The sequence below is a fragment of the Brassica napus genome, chromosome A7 (genome assembly GCF_020379485.1).
Source record: "Brassica napus cultivar Da-Ae chromosome A7, Da-Ae, whole genome shotgun sequence".
Classification (NCBI taxonomy): domain Eukaryota; kingdom Viridiplantae; phylum Streptophyta; class Magnoliopsida; order Brassicales; family Brassicaceae; genus Brassica; species Brassica napus.
The window spans coordinates 23000771-23025852 of NC_063440.1; the positions used below are offsets into that span (position 1 = coordinate 23000771).

Sequence of the window (25082 nt, forward strand, 5' to 3'; positions counted from 1 at the left end):
AGAGGGTAAATACAATTGGTCACACAAATCTCAATAAATGAAAATTTGTTCAAACGTGAAAGCATTATATGTATTTTGGAATAGTAAAACCTCTACAATATTTATATTCTTAAACAAAGAAAATATATTGCATAATGATAATATATTTTCGCAATTATTATATTAGTAAATAAAATGGTTATATGCAACTATATCATATTATCAGGAAAATAAAATAGAAAATGAATTAAAGAGATATTTTGTTTACACTTGAATTTTGTAGATAAGATTTGATAAACAAAAATGAAATATTTTTTATTTTCTTCCCGAAAATAACAGTAAAACGATAGTAAATATTAGAGTAATTGGCAAGTGATTGAGATAACCTAACTCGAGTCTTGATAATGGAGATGCATGTGCTGCATTTGGTTTATCTGGTTGTCTTTACTACAATAGCTGCTCTCTTTTTTGTGTGTAATCACTCATCTTTTAACACCGTTCATTTTTAACAATTGACCTAAACAAATTTAGGTTAGATGATGTTTCCGCGTCAGCTAACTATGAAGGTTAAAAGCCATATATCTTCATTCCTCAGGTTTTTTACGTCATTGTATCCCAAATCCAAACACTAGATAGAACTAATCTATTAGACCAAACTAAACAAATAATACAAAAAAATGTTCAATCTAATTACACATAACACTAAAAAGTTTGTACAAACTAAAAAAAAAAGATATTTATGCAGTTATGCTTGATTTGCATAATATTTCGAAATATGTAAACTCAAACTTTTGCCAAATTTTCAATAAGAATTTCAGTTCAGTTTTATATGCAAATAAATTACACTTCAAGGTAATTAAATGAAACATTTTAATACAAAGGAAAAAAATTGAAGAATATTGTTACAAAAACAGAGAAAATATAAAAAATAGAACAAAATAAAAAGAACATACGAGACTTATTTAGTTACAAAAGCACCAATTAAAGCACATTGGAATCCAAGCTATACGTTTCAAATTACCCAATAAAAGTTGGCAAGAATTTTGTTTAAAAACCACTTACTTTTTTTTACTTCAATAGTTAACATTCCTTTGCTTCACTGAACTATTAGCCCAATTGATTTACTCGAAAATATCACATAGTAATTTCTATGCTTCACTGAACTATTAGCCCTATTGATTTACTCAAAATATCAAAATGGTTAAACATTCCTATTCTGGAACGAGGACTGTTCATTTATGGAACGACTTTCCTGGAGCCAGTAATAATCACATTGAAATTCTTGTGCCTGTAAAAGTCTCCATAATTGTAAAAAAAAAAAGTCTCCATAATCATTTTATTGCAACTCCATGCAGCCAAAAGAAAAACATGCGGCTGCATATGATACCTTTTGTTATTTTTGAGATATTTATCTATATAAACTTTGTATTTTGTATCTACATTATTGGAAATAATTTAACTCAAAATTTTTATTCAAAACAGATTTTAAAAGATAAGATATTATAATAATTTTTCCAAGTACGAGTCATTTAAAATAACAATTCACTATAACTATAGAAACTTAAATATACTAACTACAAAACACATATATCCAATTTTTGCGATCAACTCATATATGTTTTGCTATCATTACCGGTTTTGGGACAACTCTTTTCTCTAAGACAATATTTTTTTTTTTGAACTGAGGCTTTCTATCTAAGACAATATAATTAAGAAGATAATATAAATTTTGAAGTCATTTTCAGCTTAAAAATAGAGTGATTAAAAGGTGTAATTTATCAGAGGTTGGGGAGAGAATGAAGTACTATATAAACAAAACATATTAATATTCAAAATGATTCTAAATTTATATTATATATTATTAGTATTCTAAAAAGTAACTAAATGGAAAATGCCCACTAACAAAGTAAGTTACTGAACAAAAGAAATTCACAAATATTTCCAAAAAGATAAAGGTGTATGTATATGATTGGTGGCCAACAAATTGGAAGGATTAAGATGATTTTAGCCCTTCTTATCTTTCTGGCGGACACTCTCTCCTTATATTTATTTTAACGAGGTAATAATTCGCGCCTTGCGCGGAATGTGATTATTAGTTTCATTATTTTTAATAAATAGACATTAAATATGTTTAATCTGGATATTGGTTTGGTTTTAAGTTTTTTTTTTTTTGGTTTTTAATCTTCTAAAATATAACTATTATTTTAAATTAATACTTCCTCTTTTTCATATTAAGTGTCGTTTTGGATCTGTGTACACGGATTAAGGAAACAATTAATTTTGTATATTTCCTATATAAAAATACAATTACCAATATACCTAACCATATTTCAACCAATAGAAAAATAAATTACTGAATAAAACTAATAAATTTTGCATTGAAAATCGAAAACGACACTTATTTTGTAACGAAAAAATTTCTCTTCAACGACACTTATTCAGAAACGGAAGGAATATTCATTTTAGTTTATTCAGTTAAAATGTTTGATTTTTTGGTTTTTTTTCCAGAAAAAACCAAAAATTCATATTATTTGTTTATTTTCATGTTATGAATTTTAGATAGTTGTCATGTCGAACCAATAGTTTCTAAACAGATAATATTGAAAGAAAAAAAAGAAAATTATTAAGACAAATCATTTTACTACAATTTGGTCGGTAGTGAAAGAAGCAATAAGAAAAAATATTTCAACTTTCAAAAAAATTAGATATTTCAGTTGTTGTATGTGTATATAAAAAGTATATAAAAATAGTTGACAAATATATTAAGATATTGTTAATTAATATGAAATGACATTTTTGTTCAAAATAATACATGAAAGATAAAATTATATTTAATTTAAAATAAAAATGCTTTGACATTAGTCATTTTTCATATAAAAAAAATAAAGTTGTATCCGTAAATAGGGGTGAGGCCAGATCGAATATATGTGTATTTGGAAGCATTTGTGTCGATTCGATCTTTAGCCACTTAGATATTCAGTGACTCGGATATCCGAAATGTTTTAGAATTTTAAAGAATATCTGATTTGATCCGTAAATAAAATAAAATTTTAAAATAATTGAAAATTTTAATAATAACATTTTATTACAAAAATAAAACATCATTTAACTTTCTAAATTTTAGTACCTAATATATTAAATTTAATTCATAACATATATATATATATATATATATATAATTCTTTACATATATGTATATATATATTCAATGAAATTAGATATTCTTTACATATATATATATATATATAATTCTTTACATATTTAATATTATTCATATAGCGGATCAAATTAGATATATGTTCCTAAAATTATTGATATTTGTGATTTGCTTTTTGTTTGGACATTGTATTTTAGTATTTGATTTGTTTCGTAGAGTTGCGGATAACCAAATTATTTGGTTCAAATCAAAACGGATAACGAATAGAATCAAAATTTATGAATATTTTGCTCAACTTTATCCGTAAACAAAAAAATAATATATATATAGTTTGGCTTTTGATTCGTTATCTATTTTTATTCGAACCGAAAAATCCAGAGTTTTATTGGAACCATGTATGTGAGTTTTATATTAAAACGCAATATACATTATGTAAACACATTTATGAATATAGTGTGAACGCGTTAGCATATTTATTTTCAAATCATTGTGAGGCTGCCACGTGTCTATTATAGTGTGAATACATTTATTACAATGCTTCTTTTTTAATATATAAGAGATGGTATTATTTTCTTAAAATATTTGATTTCTACAAACATTTTAAATATAAGAAAATAAATGTGTGTATAAAATATTCCCTACTTGAGGTTATTTATTTTCACTAATTTATTCTTTCATCAACTTTCCTCATTCTTTATAATAGATTGGTACAGATACCTGATTATGATGTATAACTCACTTTACTATATAATAGTAGAAAAATTATCTGAAAAGCTTTGGGTAAAAGTTCTGAAAAGGTTTTATTTTCGTTATAGAAAAAAATTATTTAAGACCATAAAACAAAGTGGGTAGAAAATCTGCATTGGTGTTGTTATGTCCATACTTTCGATAATGTTTTTACAATTTTTGTTGAGTCACACACACATAAAAATACATATTGAATTTAAGGTAACAAAAATAAAGATATATCTTATGGTGTTTTATTTTTATACAATTTTTTTGTATGATAAATATTTTCAAACATAGATTTTCTTATTTTTTCCAAATCTTAAAATAAAATGATTACTAAATGATTTAAGTACTTTAATAAACAAATTGAGCTGTACTGTTACGAAGCTTTAATCGAAGGTTAGCTAAGTTTTTTTTTTCATTTTAAATCGTGGTTTATCTAAAATAAAATTATGTGATATTTTAGATATACATTTGACAACATCTTAATAATATAAAATAAGAGTTGTGGGCATAATATAGTGATCAGACTAACATATATTTAATTCACACATAAATTTCATTCGATCTTTACCTTTTTTTGCAGCTTTTCATTTAACAACAATATTCATATTCATCTTCACATTACGCTTTTTGTTAACTACTTAACTTAAAAGAAGATGCTGACTTTTGCAACTGTGCAGTTTTTAATAGTTAAAGGAGGGAGTATTATATGCTGGTTTTTAGGTCAAATAAAAATTATTTGAAATCTATGCTGCTGGTATAATTATAATTTAATTCGAATTTTCTGTTTTAACCTAATATATAAATGATTTTTTTAAAAATATATCATTAAGTCAGTTGATGTTCCCTCCATATCGATTTTGTTTTAATTTGTTTGTTTTCTACTATGTTATCCGAATAAATAATTAATATTTAAAATATAAATGCTATTAATTACTTTAAAATTTTATTTTTATATTTATTTTTATTATATATAATTTATTTATATTAAAAATTAATTATATTTTATCATTATATTTAAATAGTTTTTATTTACTTATTATATATTTTGATTTTATCTAAAATTAGTTGCTTAAAAATTATTCTGTTTTATTATGGCTGTGTAAATTTTTTTAATTTATTTGTTTTATTTTAAATAAACCATGTTATCATAATAAACTATTAGGATTATCAAAATAATAGGTGAGGACCAAAACATCCGTGAACATGTATTCAAGTGAACTACAAGAGATAATAAAGGAGTTTGTAAATGATAATTTGTGGCTGTTATTAATCATGCATTCGGAACAAAGACAACTTTTTGAGAAGTATAAGAATTCGAAGAGAAAATTGAGAAACAATAATATTTAAAATAGATAATGATGGATGGCCCAACCAAGAATACCACAAAAAAGATGTTTATGGACTTGATGAGGTAACCATGATTATTGCTTCGCAAGGTGAGACATGCATTCATATAGTATGTTACTAGTTTTGCCTTGGAGTAAGAGGACCTCCGTGATGATATCTTTCACTTGAAAATATGCTGGAAAGAATTCAGCCAAAACTCCATTAGTATCACATAGTCAATATATCGAAATAAGATTCTTATCAATATTGTTACACATATGTTATGTAACACTAGGTTATGAGTTGGGGTTGAGAGAGTGGATAAACCTGAGTGTGAGACTGGTAAGCTTGAACCGTCAGCTATAGGACATCATAACCTCCATAATAAGGCTGGTGTAAGGGCAAGTGGTTGAGGTCAGAGATGATATGGTGCGTACCTCCTGAGTTCAATAGCCAATTTGCAGCCTTGTGAGGATAATTCATAACAATATTTGCGCGAGGTTACCATGGCCGAAAAGAACTTACATTTGCATCACTCACCAATTGTTACTGGAGACTTTGAAACTGTGGAGATCGTTTGTCGTTGTGGCCTTGAGCATGGCAGATTTAATATTTGCCAAAGTAAGGTTTGACGGGACGTGGTTTGAAAGGATGTGTGTTTGAAGCATGTGTGAACTGATAGCTGCAATAATGCATTCATTATTGTAAGAGGCGTTGTTACCTCTTGGTGTCGTTGTAATTGTCGATGCAGAAAATGTTGTAGTTGTTTTGTTGAAGATGTTGCATATGATTGGCAGAAGCCGGTATCACCATGGAGGGGACATCTCTGGCCGCAAGTAATTTGGCCTCATCCTTGAGTAACCTCTCGTGAACTATAGTGATACTCAGTGGAGTATCTTTACCTTCTATCTATTCTACAATTGTCTTGTATTAGTCGATAGGCCAACAAGAATAATCTTGATTCTCATGATCATGTGGTTTTCCAAGAATAAGCTAGCTTAGACATCACACGTTGAAGGTAGTCATCATGGATTTGTTACCTTTGGTGTTTCTTCGTTGATTCATGAGTTGTTTGATATGACAATGACTTGGTTTGGCATATGTAGCAGCTAAATTTTACCATATGTTGAAGCGAGACTGATGTAGCACCAAGAAGAGCGTTCAGCCTGTCTTGTCTCGTCTTGTCTAGTGGACATACTCTAGATTTTTAGTGATAGCAATCACCAGTGGTAAGCTTTGCCGGTGGAAACTCCGGGGCGGCATGGAGATGGTTTGCAAGACCATAGCCATCTAACAAAGCATGGACTTGTAATCTCCATATTAGGTAGTTTGTGAGCTTAGACACATTAGACATGTTGATGTGAAGAAGAAACTGTTGTTAAGAGAGATGATATATCGTTGGTGTATTTAGATATTTTTCTAAAATTTGATGGATATTTTTAGCAACTTTTTTCATATTTTATAAGCTGGCAAAGCAAATATCGTTTATAAAAAAAATCATTTAATGGGCTACGAACAATGGTGATTAACTGTTTATCTTGTCTGGCAGGAAAAACGTGGGATAATCATCTAAACAAAAATAATTTCTGCTTTTAAAAACAAATTAAAACCTAAAACATGTGCGAGAAAACAGGAAATTAATCTGTTCAGTTAGAAGAGAAAAGACGAAACGACCCTTTTATTGTTTGAAACCAACGATTCCCTGCAAGACATCGACAATTCTGGAAGTTGCAGAGAAGCCAAGGAAAATAGATGCCAAAGCAACCGGCAAGAAAAAAACAAAACTATACGTAAGGAACCTTTAATGGTCTGAGGAACGAGTTTTTAACGACTCGACTCGCCTCGCCTCGGGTCATGGGATGCTGCCAATCGTCTTTCCTGAAACCGTTGTCATTGCGTGACAAGAAAACCTCAGGGGATGTTTCCGCCCGTCGTGGCGGCAAACGCAGTAATAGGAACAACCGTCACCGTGTTAATAATGAAGGCGTAGGTAACGGCAGGGGATGGCATTTCTCCACCGTTCCGGACTTCTCCGAGTTCTCAGCAGCGGACCTTCGTGAAGCCACGAACAATTTCAGCGTAAACGCTGTCGTTTCGGTTTGTTCCGACCAAACACCCAATGTCGTTTACCAAGGCTGTCTTAAAGACGACATGCGTCAAATCGCCGTTAAAAAATTCTCCAAATCAACATGGCCCGACCCGAAACAATTCGCCGTACGTTTTTTGAAAACATGTCCCTACTATATATTTTATATCGAGGTCTAAGTAATCCACAAAATGAATAGTTACGTCTAGGTTTTGTAATAAGGTCTAGTAACATGGTCCTATGTTGGCATGGCCAAGCTATAATAAACATAGTTTTTTGATAGGATTAAAATTGAGGACCAATGTTGGCATGGTTTTTGATTTCGGACAAAAATGTTTAATATGATTATACGTACCAACTGTTCGGTTATGCAGGCAGAAGCTAGGGATATCGGGAAAATGAGGCATATGAGGCTGGTGAATTTGATAGGTTATTGTTGTGAGGGAGATGAAAGGCTGCTCGTTTCAGAGTACATGCCTAATGATACCCTTACCAAGCATCTGTTTCATTGTACGAATATCCCAAAACTTATCTTCATTCGCGGTTAGTGTTCAGATGTATCTTTACTTGGTTGATAAGACTCGAGTTTTTGCGAGTTACAGGGGAGAAACAAACCATGGAGTGGGCTATGCGGTTGAGAGTTGCACTTTATGTAGCTGAAGCTTTGGAATATTGTAGACAGAGTGGACGCACATTGTACCATGATCTCAATGCTTACCGGGTTCTCTTTGATGAGGTAACATCATTTGCACATTACTTAAAATGGGTTTGTGAGAAAAGCTGCTAAGAATTTTTCGTCAGTCAGAATGGGAATCCTCGGCTTTCATGTTTTGGGTGGATGAAAGATAGCAAAGATGGCAAAAACTTCAGCACGAATCTCGCTTATACACCGCCTGAATATCTTAGAGATGGTAACGTTTTATGTCTTACACTAAGTATTTAGTTCTTTAAAACATTATCTGTTTTGTATACCTTCTTTGTGGCAAATGATGTATATATAATACACGTTAGGTACGTTAATTCCAGAGAGTGTTGTCTTCAGCTTTGGGACGTTTCTTTTGGATCTTGTTAGTGGTAAACATGTCCCTCCAAGTCATGTGAGTGAACCTACTTCTCTAGCAAATTTGGTTTGGTTCTATATGTTTGTAACATTGACATGTCTTATCTCAGGCCGTTGACACAATTCAAAAACAAAACTTACCTGTCTTCATAGATTCACACTTGGAAGGAAACTATCCAGACGAAGAAGCAGCCACTGTGTTTGAATTAGCTTCAAAATGCCTAGAGAATAACCCAAAGGACAGGCCGGAGGTTAAAGATATCATCTCAGTTCTTGCTACACTTCAACACAAGCTAAATGTTCCCTCCTATGAAATGCTTGGGATTTCGAAACTCGAAAACCCCGAAAAAGAACCTGAGAGTTCTCAACTTTACGATGCTTCTCACCGTATGGACCTCACAGCTCTTCATCAGATTCTTGAGGCAGCAGATTACAATGACGACGTCACTTGTGAGCTCTCTTTTCAGCAGTGGTCTCAACAGATAAAAGATGTGTGGAACACTAGACAACAAGGCGATTCGGCTTTTCGGAACAAAGATTTTCAATCTTCTATTGAAAAATATACTCAGGCATGGCAAAAAAAGAAGAAACAAAACATAAAACACAACATAAACACTCAACCTGAATTCTAATTTAAGGTTCTGAATTTTTGCAGTTCATAGAAACAGGGATCATGATCTCTCCCACTGTTTATGCAAGAAGAAGTATTTGTCATCTCTTCTGTGACCAGGCAGATGCAGCACTCAGAGATGCGATGCAAGCACAGTGTGTTTATCCGAACTGGCCCACTGCGCTCTATCTTCAGGCTGTGGCACTTGCAAAGCTGAATATGCTAGAAGACTCAGGTACCATGTTAAAAGAAGCCAAGATCTTGGAAGACAAGAGGCTCATAAACTGAAACACATTGCATTATACTTCAAAGTATTTGTGTTGAAAAATAGAACAAGAAATTTATGTGTATGCTGAAGAGTAGCTGGAAGACTTATATGAACACAAATCATCTGTATAACAGTTTGTAAGGTGTTAAGATATTGCTTCACAATATTCTCTACCATTGTATACTATGTAGGTTCAAATATTTTTATCCATTGTATACTATGTAGGTTCAAATATTTTTAACCAAAGTAACCAAACCACTTGATTTAATTTGTATTTTATATCCAAACTATCCAAAATAACTTAAAATATCCAAAGAAAATGGATATAGGTGCACCTATATGAAGTTGATACTTCTAACAAAACATAATAAGTTTCTAAGCTTACCAAGTATGATGGTTCATATGGATGACGTCCATGTAGAAACAGAGTATTTTACAAAAGAAAATATATACGCAGGAGTAATGGTCTAGTATACATTAACAGCTAATGGCATTTAAAAGCAAATGTCAACTTTGGAATATTTGATGAAATTAAGAAACATACAACTCAGCTTGGCCGTCAATAAAGAGACTCATGAACTCTTCTCCATCAACAGTTTCTTTCTCGATCAAGAGCTGCGCAAGCTTGTGTAGGATATCAATGTGAGTTGTGATGATGTCCGTGGCTCTCTTGTACGCCTTCTCCACCAGCTCTCTCACCTCAGCATCTACGATATCAGCAGTTGCCATTGAGTAGTCTTTCTGTGAAGACATCTGCAAAAACAAAAAGACATGGAGGTAAGTAACAACAAATGGTAATGATGAAACAGAGAAACCAAGTTCGTTTAGTAAAACATACTTGTTGACCCATGAAGGGGTTTCCACCAGGGCCACCAACGGCAACTTGTCCAATCTTTTTGCTGAACCCGAACCTCTCTATCATCTGACGTGCCACACGAGACACCTGCATGAAATCATTTGATGCTCCAGTCGTCACATTGTCATCACCAAAGATCACCTCCTCTGCAACCCTGCGACAAGAGAGACAGAGAGATGGGTTTTTAACACAAATCAAAAGAACTGGCTTTTTGTGTCTGAGGCCATTACTAACTAACCTTCCACCAAGTGCAACAGCCATTTGATTCTCGAGGTAGCTTCTACTGTACAGACCAGACTCTAGTCTCTCTTCACTGGGAGCAAAGAAGGTAAGCCCACCAGCTTGACCACGAGGAATGATTGAAATCTTAGCAACAGGATCATACTCCGGCATAAGAGCACCGACTAAAGCATGACCAGCCTCTGCAAAATTCAAAAACTCACACTCAGAACTTAAAGCACGTTCTCAAACAACATAATATTTAGAAAAAAATAAATAATGCTAACCATGGTAAGCAACAAGCCTCTTCTTCTCATCAGAGACAACAGCATTCTTCTTCTCAGGTCCAGCAATGATCCTCTCAAGAGCATCAGAGATCTCATCCTTGCTTATCTCCTTAAGCTCCCGCCTCGCCGCAAGAATCGCCGCCTCATTCATCAAGTTCTGCAAATCAGCACCAGTGAAACCAGGCGTCCTCCTCGCAACCTTATCAAAGTCCACATCTTTACCAATCGCCTTCCCTCTAGAATGAACCTGAAGAATCTTAACTCTCCCAGCAACATCAGGCCTATCCACCGTCACCTGCCTATCAAACCTCCCAGGCCTCAACAACGCAGAGTCAAGCACATCAGGCCTATTCGTAGCAGCCAACACAATCACACCAGAGTTACCACTAAACCCATCCATCTCAGTAAGCAACTGATTAATCGTCTGCTCCCTCTCATCATTCCCTCCTCCCATCCCAGCTCCTCTCTGCCTCCCCACAGCATCAATCTCATCGATAAAAACAATACAAGGCGCCTTAGCCTTCGCCTTCTCAAACAAATCCCTAACCCTAGAGGCACCCACACCAACGAAAAGCTCAACAAACTCAGACGCCGCGCAGGAGAAGAACGGCACTCCAGCCTCTCCAGCCACAGCTCTAGCTAAAAGCGTCTTCCCAGTCCCGGGGGGACCCACGAGGAGACACCCTTTGGGAATCTTGGCGCCCAAGGCAGTGTACTTATCAGGATTCTTCAAAAAGTCGACGACTTCTTGCAACTCAAGCTTCGCCTGGTCAGCTCCAGCCACGTCAGCAAATGAGACACCTGTCTCGGGAACTTCCTGAAACTTGGATTTGGACCTTCCGAAATCCATCGGCCCACCTAACCCTCCAGGCCCACCAGGCCCACCTCCAGCTCTCCTGAACAGCAAAAAAAGCCCACCAAAAGCCAAGATCGGGAAAATCAAATTCCCGATGATGGTGAAGAGATCGTTACCGGACTCCCCCTCGGAGACGGAGATGTCGACGCCGTTCATGGCCAAGATATCGATGAGATCGGGGTCGTTGGGGACCACGACGGAGGCGCGGCGGTTATCGACGGCGGTGAGCTGGAGAACGGAGCCGTCTTTGCTGAATCTGACTCTCTCGACTTTGCCCTTCTTAACCGCGTTGAGGAACTCGCTGTACCGCCACTGAGATCCATCGGGGAGATCCGAGGATGATGATTGGGCTTTCGGGTTGGGAGCTGTAATCACTTGGCTTTGAGCAAAGGGGGAGAGAGAAGAGGGAGAGGGGGAGAGTGATTGAGCTTCGATGACGATGGGTTGGGTGGGGGTAAGGGGCTGGTCTAAAGCTAGGGCCTTTGGGGATTGGGAGGAGATTGATGACGAGAAGAGGATTGCTGCTAAGGCTGCTCGTGAAGGGAGGGACTTTAAGGGTTTGTCATCGAGAGAGGATCGAGTGATGTGGAAGGAGGGTTTTGTGGTTTTGGGAGTGGGGGATGAGATTATGACGTTGGATCCGAAGAAGAGTGAGGAGCGTAACGAGGTTGGGGCCATTGTATGGGGACTAACTCTACTTCTTCTTCTTCTTCTTCGTCTTTGAGGGGATATAAATGAGAAAGGGGGAAGAAGAAAGGATGTTTACTTTGTGAAAATTCTGGAGGAAGAGATTGAAACAGCAACCATATCCTTAAGTGTTTCTGCTTCGTCTACGTTTGTGATTCATGTCCACATGTTCAGTGGATTACATGATGCCAAAAGAAAAAAGTTAAGTCTCGCCATTTGTCGTTCAGGCCCAAACTCTTAGCCCAACCCAAACCGAGATCTTTATAAAAAAATTTAGAAAATTCGTAAATTTTTTTTTTTTTGAAACAAGAAAATTCGTAAATTTAAATATCTAAATTAGAATGAAAATATAGTATGAGAAAATTAGTTTGTCATCTTTGTATGATGTACCAATATTGCATTGTGGTTAGTAACTGATTTTAAAACAATCTCATAGATAGAAGAATCTATAGCAGAGATGGAATCTAAACAAAAGTAAAACTCAGAGAAAAACGATTGCTAATCCAACAAATGCCAAAACCCCAATCCGACTAGTCAAAGAAGAAGCAGAACCACTTGCAGGAGGAACAGCTTGAGCTTCCAAAAGAGCAGGAGAAGGTGCCACGAGATGACATGACGACAGTGTGAAGCTTCTCGCCTTGGACGCAGTTGCTCTTAGAGCCACTGATGAAGAAGAAATGTCAAGATCTCTCTAGCTTCACCTTAGTGTCTCCATTGGTGTAACTGGCTGCTGGGTTTGTGGTGTTGCAGTTAATGTACGCCTCTTTCGTCACCTGTAGAACCGAGTCCTTTTCCCCATCGTACTTCCACATTGTTCACAAATTGCATAATCACATAAGAGCTTAGAAGTTTAAAACCAAGATTTTGCTAAACTCACCGAGAGTGTCTCCAACATGAAACAATTGGATAAAAGGGTATTGATATTCTTGATTTTCCTCCTATTTTACTCACTAATTTGACTACTTAACTCTAAATACAAAATTACTTTGATGAACTAATCTTTATGTGAGACGTTAGCAAACTAAAATATATCTCAGTTTTGGAACTAATTAAAGTAAAAAAAAGGAATATATGATATGTGGTCTAGCCGATCACACTGACATTAATTCTATTTTTTAAGATAAAATTCGTCAAAATATCTTAGTCATTAATCTTATGTGTCACTAATCCTATGTGTCACATTATAAGTTATATCCGGATTTAGCCTATATATAACCCAAAAACCTATGTCAGTTCATCGAAAAAAACTATACCATTTGAAAATAGCTTAGTCATTAATCATATGTGTCGCAGTATTACTTATATTTATATCTGACTTTAGCCTATATATATAACCAAGAAACCCTATATCAGTTCATCAAAAAAAGAAGAAAACTATACTATTTGAAAATGTTATACAATAACAAGTCAATCACCAAATCTTTGATGCCAAGCTGTTTCTTGAGATGTCAGGACTCTCTTTCTCAAGGAAGCTAGTGAGCAACGTCTTACCAGATGATTGCGCCTTTGAGCTGCTCGAACTCGATGACTTTAGCCCGTTCTCGTTTCCTCTCTCGATCCTGACCGCCTCTTGTATGGCCACAATCACTTCCTGCATCCTTGACCTGTTATGCCCACGCTGCTCAATGCATTGGTTTGCCACCTCTGCCACTCTCCAGATTGACTCGATCTTCACGTTGCCCTACTATACATGGATCTATGATCCCGTACACGTCTCCTTTACGGATCAGTGATCTCGCCTGTATTGGTGAAACAAGAAAAGGTATATTGTTGAACTTGTGAAAGGTCAAATTTATAGAATGTAGAGGTGTTTACCCAGTGAACTAATTAAAACATATCTCAGTTTTGGAATAAATTAAAGTAAAGAAGGAATATACGATATGTGGTCTGGCAAATCACACGACATTAACCTTAGTTTTTAAAATAAAAATTCGTCAAAATAGCTTAGTCACTAATCCTATGTGTCGCACTATAAATTATATCCGGTTTTAGCCTATATATATAATAACCAAAAAATCTATCTTAGTTCATCGAAAAAAATTATACTATTTGGAAATAGCTTAGTCACCAATCTTATGTGTCGCACTATTACTTATATATGGGCTTTAGCCTATATATATAACCAAAAAAGCCTATGTCAGTTCATGAAGAAAACTATACTATTTGAAAATGTTATACAATAACAAGTCGATCACTAAATCTTTGATGCCAATCTCAAATAGATGATAGTGGTGACGAACAGCTCTCTACGTGTAACAAGAACCTTCGCTGCGTGTAATACAAGTACACAACCCCCGTACATATATATGTTGCCACCACCTGATGCATGTAACACAATCATCCCACAACAAAGTAAAATAAATACTCTCTACATCGCTCTCCTCTAACATCTTCAGCATAAAGTATAAGACTAAGGTAATCTTACCGTACTCAGTCTCTCTATCTTATATTATGTCTCACGCTTAGTTCCTCGAGTATTTTAAGCATATATGTATGTGTGTCCTTCCCCTGTCTGAGTGTTATAATAAAATTCAGAATCATCTGATGTTGACGCGCGGCTAGAGTGATGCTTGGTGGTTCTAGTTTTCATTATCTATAGAGTTAATGTAAGAAAGTGTGTCGATACATTAAAAATACACATACTGCATTACATACATACACACACATTCATATTTATGAAGATAGTAACTCCCACAAAGTGTACAAAAAAGATGAGAGCTTGAGCCTTCAAGAGGAGAAGTACTCGTCACCTAGCAGCTGGAGCTAAGCTGTTTCTCGAGATGTCAGGACTCTCCATCTCGAGGAAGCTAGTGAGCAACGTCTTACGAGATGATTGCGCCTTTGAGCTGCTCGAACTCGATGACTTTAGCCCGTTCTCGTTTCCTCTCTCGATCCTGACCGCCTCTTGTATGGCCACAATCACTTCCTGCATCCTTGGCCTGTTATGCCCACGCTGCTCAACGCATTGGTTTGCCACCTCTGCCACTCTCCAGATTGACTCGATCTTCACGTTGCCTACTATACATGGATCTATGATCCCGTACACGTCTCCTTTACGGATCAGTGATCTTGCCCAGTGAACTATATTAAGTTCAGGACCAAAATCTTCAGCTGAGACTGGTTTCTTTCCAGAGAGTAACTCAAAGAGAACAACTCCGAAACTGTAGACATCGCTCTTCTCTGTCAGCTGCTGACTAGCATAGTACCTGTCACAACAATGCAGTATCAGGCAAAGTTCAGAGAAATAAAAGACTATTTTAGGTTGTGTTGGTGGCTTTACTCTGGATCAAGGTAACCAACGGTCCCTTTTGCGACACTGGACACATGAGTCACGTCTTCCTCTGTCTGCCTCGAGAGTCCAAAGTCGGATACTTTGGCTCTCATGTTAATGTCCAGGAGAATATTGCTTGATTTCACATCCCTATGGATAATACTCGGATTGCAGCCAGTATGCAAGTATTCAAGACCTGTAATAATCTGAAGTCTTGTCTGTCCAATGGATTCAAATAGTAGCCACACAAAAAATATATAATCTTGAAATTTCACTTCAAACCTTTGGCAGCATCTTGTGCAATTTGTAGCCGAGTTGGCCAATCCAATGGCTTGTAGTCACTTGTACCGTGTAAGTGATCTCCCAAGGTTCCATTGTGCATATATTCATAAACCAATAGACGCCGATCTGCTTCTTCACAGTATCCAATCAAAGGCACCAAGTTCCTGTGGTGGATTCTTGATAACAGAGCAACCTGCACAGGATTTTATCCCAGTTAAATCTTCTACTTAAAGAATCTTGAATTCAAAATAAGTTGATACCTCAGTTACAAATTGTCTGTTCAAGTGGCTAGAGGGATCTGCAGTTATCTTGACTGCAACTTCTTTCCCGTCTTTCATCCTACCATAGTACACAGACCCAAAGCTTCCTTTTCCAACTCTCTTGGAAAAATTATCAGTGGCCTCTTCGAGGATAGGAAGCGATATGAAATATGCTACACCTTCATCTAACAAGTGTCCTCCCCTCACAGCTGAATAAGCTGCCAAACCTTTTTTCTTAGTCCCAGTGGAATTACCTGAAGGAAACATGAGTAAGACAACCCTCCACTTCGAGGAAACCTGATAATAATCAAGACCTATATATATATATATATATATATTATATACCTTTATCAGTACTCTTTTTCTTCCTGAGAACACATAGTAAAACAAGACCTCCTCCAGCTAGCAGCAATAGAATTGCAACAGCTGCTATTGATACCCCTAGTATCAGCCAATAGTGCTTTTGCTTTGCCTCGTTCTGAAGCTCAGGATTGTTATTATACCTGAAAAAAAACATGTTAAAGGTGAGTGTTAACACTTGAAGAGGAATCTATATCAACAAAATGGAGAACTTTAAACTTAGGTAAGCTTATTTCATTTCCAACAGTCGTGTTGAAATCAATCTGTTGACAAAATGGTAGCTTTTGGTGCTCGACAAATCAACTTGTAGTATACTCACTTGAACAAAATTTTCCCCTTTAGCAATGCTGAAGGAATCGTTCCTCTGAAAGAATTATTGTTTATAAACCTGCCAGATTATAACATTTGTTCAAACTGCCATGTATAGAGTGGATAGTTGTAGCCAGAGTATCAGCATAGGTCAACCGCTAAAGCAACCAAATTTGTGATTACTTACAGTTCTTGTAGATTTGGTAGATGGCCAAGGTATGCTGGGAGTGATCCACTTAGTTGGTTGTTTTCTAGATGCCTGTAGAAGATACGAAGCAAAGTAAAGCTTTCTGGTATTCGAGTATCTTCAACTACAAGAAAAATATTGGTCAAAATTGGCATAGCTTACATGATTTTCAGGTTGACAAGTTTGCTCAGGTCCGGAAGGGTCCCAGTCAAACCATTACCATCAAGCCGCCTATAAAAGAACAAGCTTACTCAACTACAGAATGGCGTAGATACAAAGAGAAACAAATCCAAGGTAATATCGTTTAATGCAGCATCGAAACCACTCACAACTCTGTCAATGCCTCCATATGATTGATCTCAGGCAGAATCTCACCCCTTATATCTTTTCTCGATAAAGCACTGTTGTAAGAAGATGCAAACAATGGGGGTCAATACGCATCATCTCAAGGATAAATTTTACAAACTCTGTCTCCCTCCTTATGTAAAACTCTGTTCTATAGATCTTACATTTTCGTGACTCTAGGTGGTGAGGTTGAGCTACAGCTTACCCACGACCAAAGAACTGGGACACAAGGGTCTCCTCCTTCATTGGCCCAATCGCTATCAGGAGACATCGCACGAATTGCATCAAGAACAGACACTGCAGTAATATAAATCTTCTGTAAGCTCTTTCATAAATAGGCAAACAATATAGATACAAAAATTAACAACGAAGCAAGCCTCTAGTACTCACCATCAGTCTTATCAGTTTTCAAAGATATCAGTAGATACTTGCTAATTTCAATCGCATTAAGGAGCGGCCCTCGTGTAGAATCCTTTGTCTTCCCGAACGAGAACGACAAAACAAAATCGAAAGTGACATTCATGTAGCTAGGTTCATAGAGAGTGTAGCTACCATTGGCATTCTCAGCGATATTCACCACTGCATTGCTATAACCAGGGAAATACGGTTGAACCAACTGAAACTTCCGGGTGTCATTAGCACCGAGGTCTTCAATCTCAGCAAAGTAAGCATATGCCCGAGCATTGGCAGGGAAGTCCTCCAGGTTTAATCTATAGCTGATCATTCCTTGAGTGCCGACTACTGCTGTTTGCATGACTTTCATAGGCGGATACTCTCTCGTCAATGTATTTACAGGTTTTGATGTGTTGATTCTTATCGTTCCAGGAGCTACACCAACGAGATAGTTTGGCCGTCTGTTAACATCTGACTCCCAGATTCTGTCATATGGATCATCTGGATACCTAAAAGAGAAACTCTTTCAGCATTTTTTTCAAATGCTTGTATAAGAAGAGTTGTAATAAGGTTTTACCTCAAGGCATCCATGCTTGGAGCACCAAAATTGACTCTAGCAGCAACCTTCAAGAAGAAATTATCTTCATAATCAGTGGCATACATGGAGAGATTCAACGGTCGAAGCTCCAAAGTAGACATGAAAGGAGAGCCAGTGATAGCACAGCAGACACACACATCCACATAACTTGAAGTTGCCCTCACTATCAACTCCTCAACATACACCCTAGAGACCTCCGTAACACTCACTGTAGCCCATCTGGTTGCGTCTAAGTAGAGTTGAAACTTCGGGTAAGCTTCTTCACTTCCCAAGCTACCGTAGAGAAACGTTGTCCTGACAATGTATCTCCTCCTCTCTTTGGTGCTGAGCCTGTAACAATACTTCTTGTTATCCGTTGGAAAGTCTCTTCTCCTAGTGTATTGCAACGAGCTCGAATTGGTGTTGGCTAAAGTTACTGGCTTTCCGTGTGTGATGATCTCTGAATCTGAAACCCATCCTAGTCCAGTTTTGGGGTCTGTGTAGTTACTTGAGCCACCACAGTCTATACTTATAAACTCTGCAAAAACATAGTCATTCATCAAAACTACTAACCCTTGTTATAAAGATAAAAGCTTTGTCACTGCACATCAAAAAACATCAAGAAAAAAAAAGAAATACTCTTTGGAGCATTTTAACGAACAGATTATGGGCAAAGAGTGTACCTGCAACTTGAGACAGAGCATGAGGTAGTACTAGTACTATGAAAAAGCATGTTACAGCAAGTTGAGCTGAGCAAAGACCCATTGAAGATCACAGGAACATCGATGCTCTTTAGATTTCTATGAATCTAATATAAATTACAAATTCTTTTTTTGCTTTTGAGAGTCACGAGAGGATGGAGGAAAGCGTGTGAAGAGAATACAGTGAGCAAAGAGTCCAACTTTGTGTGTTTTGCTTTATTAGTGTAACAATGGTCACAGAGTATTTGTCTTCTTTCTTTAATATTCGGATTAGCTTTTGCTTTTTCTTCATTCCGGAAATTAAAGGCATCAGTTTCACCTTTTCTGCTTTGGCTACTTGCTTTTTGTTAAAGTGAGAGAGAGTGTCACACACAACTTCCTGACGAAACTTTAATTCAAGTTTGAAAACAACTCTTTTATATTAATCAGATAATATTTATAAATAATTGCATCTCAGGCCATCGAATATTTGAGAAATTAGCTAAAAGGGGTTATATTAGTATATGACTCAATTTCATTATGTTCATTTCTATCTGTAGTATAGTATTACTTTATACACTTTATTATCTCTAAATTTCTAAAACACACATGTTGAAATAGTGTGTTCCTAATCAGGTTGAGCTCCGGTTCTAATCAAGGCGTTGAGATTGAAGACTCTTGGTTAAGGTTGGTTAAGGATAAACCAACGAGCACGTGAGGAGCACGTGGAACTGCACTAGTATACGACTCAATATATAAGGTCGTATTAATCTCTTTAATGTTGTAAGCTGAAAAGAGAATATAACAGCATTAGAGATAAGATAGAGAAAGAAGGGTGAGAGAGAAGAGAGAGTCGCCATTGTTGTAACTCAAGAAGCTCGGATTGAGCTAAGCTTTCTTTCTAGTGCAGTTGCTGGTACAATCCAGCTCCGGAGAGTTATAGCGGCCCTTTCGCATTGAGAGGGTGCGGTGAACTCCGGGTCACCAAATCTTGTCTTGAGTTTGCGTTTTACTTTCTTCATTCAAGCTTCAGTTAGATCGATTAGAAACGGAATAGGATCGAATCTCAACAGAAGTGGTATCAGAGCCAGGTTCGCGAGCTTGCGAATCTGCAGGGGGTTGATCTGATTCTTTCCAAGATCGATCGAGGATGAAAGGAACGAAGTGCGAGATTGAACGGTTCGACGGCGACGGCGATTTCTCGCTGTGGAAGAGAAGGATGTACGCTTATCTGAGCGTCTCCGGTTTGAAGGACGTTCTCGTCGAGAAGGTCAAGGTAGAAGAAGAATCCGATGATGATGATAAAGATACAGAGAAGAAGAAGAAGATTGTTGAGGAAGAAGTCGCCAGATCTGAGAGGTGTGAGAAGGCGATGAACATAATCTTCTTGAATGTGGGAGATCACGTTCTCCGCAAGATCGAAAGGTGCACTACGGCATCGGAGACTTGGGCAACGCTGGAGAAGTTGTACATGCCTAAGTCCTTGCCTAATCGAGTTCATGCACAATTGAGGCTCTACAGTTTCAAGATGCAGGATAGCAAGACGATCGATGACAACATCGATGAGTTCCTCAAGATCATAGGTGATTTGAGTAACCTTAGCATCGAGGTTCCAGAGGAGGTTCAGGCAATACTTCTTCTGAATTCGCTACCACCTAGGTACGATCAGTTAAAAGAGACGCTCAAGTATGGACGAGACGTTATCAAAGTTGATGAAGTATCAAGTTCTGCAAGATCCAAGGAGAAGGAACTCAAAGATGTTGCAGGTTCTCGCAGCAGCTCTGAGGGTCATTTTGCCAGAGGAAGGTCAGAGAATCGAGGCTCTCAAAATGGTCAAGGGGGTAAGAAGAACTTCAGATCACGGTCTAAATCGACAGACAGGAAGAAGGTGTGCTGGATCTGCGGTAAAGAGGGGCATTACAAGAAGCAATGCTACAAGTGGATAGAAAGGAATAAGCACAGAGGTCAGTCAGAAAGGGGAGAGTCATCATTGGTGAGGGATGATGCGCAGGATCTGGTAGGGCTCATAGCGGCAGAGGTAAATGTAAGTCACTCAACAGACGAAACAGATGAATGGATCCTAGACACTGGGTGTTCATTTCATATGACACCTAGAAGAGATCTCTTTATCGAGCTAATCGAAGCTACAGCAGGCAGGGTCAGGATGGCAAATAACTCTATCACTGAAGTTAAAGGAATTGGTTCGATCAGGTTCCAGAATCCAGATGGTACGACGTTTGTTCTTCATGAGGTCAGGTACATGCCTGAGATTGGGAGGAATCTTATTTCTCTCGGGACACTGGAGAATAAAGGGTGTGAGTTCAAAGCAGCTAAAGGGGTTCTGAAGATCATTAGAGGGTGTACATTAATCATGAGAGGATATAGAAAAGGTTCAGACACCTTGTACTTCTTAAATGGAGTGGCAAGAAAGGCAGAGAGCTGTTCTGGCGAGTCGTCTCCTACGGTTATCAATTTATCTGAGAAGGATCAGACACAACTATGGCATAGTCGTCTTGGTCACGTAGGGCAGAAGGGTCTCGAGATGCTGGTGAAGAAAGGTTGCGTTCCAAGTGATCAAGTCTCAATACTAAAGTTCTGTGAAGATTGTGTCATCGGCAAGACACATAAAGTGAGCTTCGGTCCAGCTCAACATCTAACCAAAGAAAGATTAGATTATATACATTCTGACTTGTGGGGCTCCCCTAATGTTCCTCCAAGTCTAGGAAGATGTCACTATTTTCTTTCTTTCACAGATGATTGGTCAAGGAAAGTATGGGTTTACTTCCTGAAGACTAAGGATGAAGCGTTCCAAAGATTTGTCGAGTGGAAAAAGATGGTAGAAGTTCAAGTAGAAAGGAAGGTAAAGAAGCTGAGAACCGACAACGGATTAGAGTTCTGCAACCAGAAGTTTGACCAGTTCTGTAAAGATGAAGGCATTGTTAGGCATCGCACCTGTGCCTACACGCCTCAGCAGAATGGGGTAGCAGAGAGACTTAACAGATCAATTTTGAATAAGGTTCGGAGTATGCTGAGTGAGAGTGGGTTAGAGTCTAAGTTCTGGGCTGAAGCGGTGTCAACAGCAGTGTATTTGTTGAACAGATCTCCGTCGTCTGTCATAGATTTTGAGATTCCAGAGCAGAGATGGACTACCGAGGCACCAGATTTGTCAGGACTCAGGAGGTTTGGTTGCATTGCCTATATACATACAGATGATGGAAAACTAAGTCCAAGAGCTAAGAAAGGCGTCTTCACCGGATATCCAGAAGGAGTAAAAGGGTTCAGAATCTGGTTGTTAGATGAACAGAAGTGTGTGATCAGTCGCAATGTTGTCTTTAGAGAAGATCAGATGTACAAAGACAACAAAGGCAAGGATCGCTCAGGTATGATTTCTAACACAACAAATTCTACTGATAAAACTGTGAGTTTTGATTTTGTAGGGCCAGATATCGAGGGACAAGTGGAAGCTCAAGGTGGAGACACAAAGGAAGCCGCACATGAGTCTCCTCTAGGTTCACAATCTAAGGAAGGGTCAGAGGGAACCACAGAGACAACAGCTCAGGGTGATTATCAGATTGCCAGAGACAGAACAAGGAGAACTCTTAAACCACCAGCGAAGCTTCAGGACTATCATGTTTACCCGGAAGATGAGGATATAGCAGGTTACGCTTATCTGATAACAGAGGCAGTGGATCGTGCAGAGCCAGGAAGCTTCAGGGAAGCAATGGAGGGTCCAGACAGTGATAAATGGACTGAAGCATCAGATGAAGAGATGACATCCCTGAAGAAGAGTGGAACTTGGGTGTTGGTTGATCGAGATGAGAAGCAGAAACCCATTGGGTGCAAGTGGATATTCAAGAAGAAGGAGGGGATAACAAAGGAGGAAGGTCCCAGGTTCAAAGCAAGATTAGTTGCTAAAGGATATTCTCAAAAGGAAGGAGTAGACTACCAAGAAATATTTTCCCCGGTAGTAAAGATGGTCTCAATTCGAATCATCTTGTCTGCAGTGGTTCACTTTGACATGGAACTACAACAGATGGACGTTAAGACTGCGTTCCTCCATGGTTATCTGGATGAGACCATATACATGGACCAACCAGAAGGATATGAAGATGAGGATCATCCAGAGAAGGTCTGCTTGTTGAAACGATCACTATACGGTTTGAAGCAGTCTCCGCGTCAATGGAATCAACGGTTTGATCAATTCATGCTGAAGAGTGGTTATACACGAAGTGAATTTGATAGCTGTGTCTACTTCAAAGATCTTAAGGAAGGAGAGGTTGTGTACTTGTTATTATACGTTGACGATATTCTTATAGCATCGAGGAATCGTCAACATATAAAAGAGCTGAAGGTGTTGTTAAACTCAGAATTCGAGATGAAGGACCTCGGTGAAGCCAAGAAGATATTGGGAATGGTAATTCATCGGGATCGTGAAAAGGGTGTATTGACTGTGTCTCAAGAAGGTTACATACTAAAAGTGCTGGGTAATTTTGGAATGGAGTTAGCTAAGTCAGTTGGTACTCCCATGGGTACGCATTTTGAGTTGAGAGCAGCCACAGATATAGAGCTAAGGGATCAAGCAGAAGCTATGAAGAAAATTCCTTATCAGAGTGCTGTAGGGAGTCTTATGTACTCCATGATCTGCACTCGACCTGATATGGCATTTGCGGTTGGTCTTGTCTGCAGATACATGAGTAAGCCAATCAAGATGCACTGGCAAGCAGTGAAGTGGTTGCTTAGGTATTTGAAGGGATCTATCAAGATACGGCTAGTATTTCGAGATGAGGGTGAGTTCGTTGTTCGTGGTTACTGCGATGCGGATTATGCTGGAGATGCTGATAAGAGAAGGTCAACGACGGGAATGGTCTTCACAGTCGGAGGAAACCCTGTTAGCTGGCGATCAAGTCTTCAGAAGGTTGTTGCTCTATCCTCTACAGAGTCTGAATATATAGCTTTGTCAGAGGCGTCAAGGGAAGCAGTTTGGTTAAAAGGTTTTGTGAGTGAGCTTGGGTTCAGTCAAGAAGCAGTGAAGATTTATTGTGATTCACAAAGCGCTATTGCTTTGGCTAAGAATGCAGTGTGTCATGAGCGAACGAAGCATGTACAGACTAAGTACCACTTTGTTCGGGATTTGATTGCTGATGAATGGGTGCAAGTCGTAAAGATCGCAACAGAGTATAACCCAGCAGATATTTTCACCAAGGTATTGCCTGTTGGCAAGTTCAAAGGAGCACTGGACTTGCTAAGGGTTACTGAAGCATAAGTCATTGAAGCACTTAAGTTATGGAGGCTGAGAGAAGGTTTTCTCAGGATTAAATAAAGTCAAGCGAGTTTGCTTGAAGGTGGAGAGTTGCGGTATTAGCACAAGTTGAAGTTGTTGAAGGTGGAGCTGATAAGGAACAAGGTGGAGTGTTGAAATAGTGTGTTCCTAATCAGGTTGAGCTCCGGTTCTAATCAAGGCGTTGAGATTGAAGACTCTTGGTTAAGGTTGGTTAAGGATAAACCAACGAGCACGTGAGGAGCACGTGGAACTGCACTAGTATACGACTCAATATATAAGGTCGTATTAATCTCTTTAATGTTGTAAGCTGAAAAGAGAATATAACAGCATTAGAGATAAGATAGAGAAAGAAGGGTGAGAGAGAAGAGAGAGTCGCCATTGTTGTAACTCAAGAAGCTCGGATTGAGCTAAGCTTTCTTTCTAGTGCAGTTGCTGGTACAATCCAGCTCCGGAGAGTTATAGCGGCCCTTTCGCATTGAGAGGGTGCGGTGAACTCCGGGTCACCAAATCTTGTCTTGAGTTTGCGTTTTACTTTCTTCATTCAAGCTTCAGTTAGATCGATTAGAAACGGAATAGGATCGAATCTCAACAACACACCTAAAACTTATAACAGTTACATCTTTTTACCGGTTTGGCTTGGTTTGTTTGGATTAGTGGATAAACCACAAAAGTCTATTTCCGGTTAATGAATTTCGATTTGTTTTCTTAAGGCGAATTTTGATTTGTGAAAGGGGAAAAAATTACATATCTTATTGCTATCACTAAAAAAACTAGTGATTAACATCCTCTAAATAGAGGAAATTACTGATTTCAATCCGAGATAGATCAAACATCAGTCCATAATTTCGCATGAGATCCAAGATGGGAATTCACACGTCACAAGAGCCAAAGGTAAAAAAAATACTTGATTAGTTACACAAAGTAAAGAAGAGATAAAAAAAAAAAGTTTGCTCTAGAAGGTAATGAGATATTTTTATCATTCTCAATGGTTTACCAAAGTAATACAAAGAA

At 37.6% G+C, this 25082-nt stretch overlaps 3 protein-coding genes across 5 annotated transcripts; 1 reads left to right on the top strand and 2 right to left on the bottom strand.

The window, feature by feature from the left end:
* The first annotated feature begins 5938 nt into the window (after positions 1 to 5938).
* Positions 5939 to 9502, top strand: LOC111199302 (serine/threonine-protein kinase BSK11-like). 2 transcript variants are annotated; one of them, XM_022689114.2, is made up of 7 exons: positions 5939 to 7411; positions 7658 to 7793; positions 7886 to 8019; positions 8089 to 8194; positions 8310 to 8380; positions 8454 to 8912; positions 8999 to 9502. In XM_022689114.2, the coding sequence occupies exons 1-7, from the start codon at positions 7052 to 7054 to the stop codon at positions 9239 to 9241; spliced, it is 1509 nt and encodes a 502-aa protein (XP_022544835.1). In that variant the 5' UTR covers positions 5939 to 7051; the 3' UTR covers positions 9242 to 9502. The 2 variants fall into 2 exon arrangements, with proteins under 2 accessions (XP_022544835.1, XP_022544834.1); XM_022689113.2 differs by having other exon boundaries at positions 5944 to 7411; positions 8295 to 8380; positions 8999 to 9329.
* LOC111199397 (ATP-dependent zinc metalloprotease FTSH 1, chloroplastic-like) lies at positions 8864 to 12285 on the bottom strand. 2 transcript variants are annotated; one of them, XM_048735996.1, is made up of 5 exons: positions 10584 to 12242; positions 10316 to 10499; positions 10060 to 10231; positions 9766 to 9974; positions 8864 to 9237 (listed from the first exon to the last, which is right to left on the bottom strand). In XM_048735996.1, exons 1-5 carry the CDS (start codon positions 12115 to 12117, stop codon positions 9231 to 9233), a joined length of 2106 nt encoding a protein of 701 aa, XP_048591953.1. In that variant the 5' UTR covers positions 12118 to 12242; the 3' UTR covers positions 8864 to 9230. The 2 variants fall into 2 exon arrangements, with proteins under 2 accessions (XP_048591953.1, XP_048591952.1); XM_048735995.1 differs by lacking the exon at positions 8864 to 9237 and having other exon boundaries at positions 9653 to 9974; positions 10584 to 12285.
* Positions 12286 to 14696: 2411 nt separating this feature from the next.
* Positions 14697 to 19047, bottom strand: LOC106353968 (probable LRR receptor-like serine/threonine-protein kinase At1g67720). Its single transcript, XM_013793800.3, has 13 exons — positions 18794 to 19047; positions 18111 to 18648; positions 17531 to 18042; positions 17305 to 17437; positions 17125 to 17196; positions 16958 to 17026; positions 16796 to 16867; positions 16619 to 16687; positions 16285 to 16442; positions 15940 to 16193; positions 15680 to 15872; positions 15407 to 15593; positions 14697 to 15332 (listed from the first exon to the last, which is right to left on the bottom strand). Exons 1-13 carry the CDS (start codon positions 18873 to 18875, stop codon positions 14873 to 14875), a joined length of 2799 nt encoding a protein of 932 aa, XP_013649254.2. The 5' UTR covers positions 18876 to 19047; the 3' UTR covers positions 14697 to 14872.
* Between the last annotated feature and the right edge of the window lie 6035 nt (positions 19048 to 25082).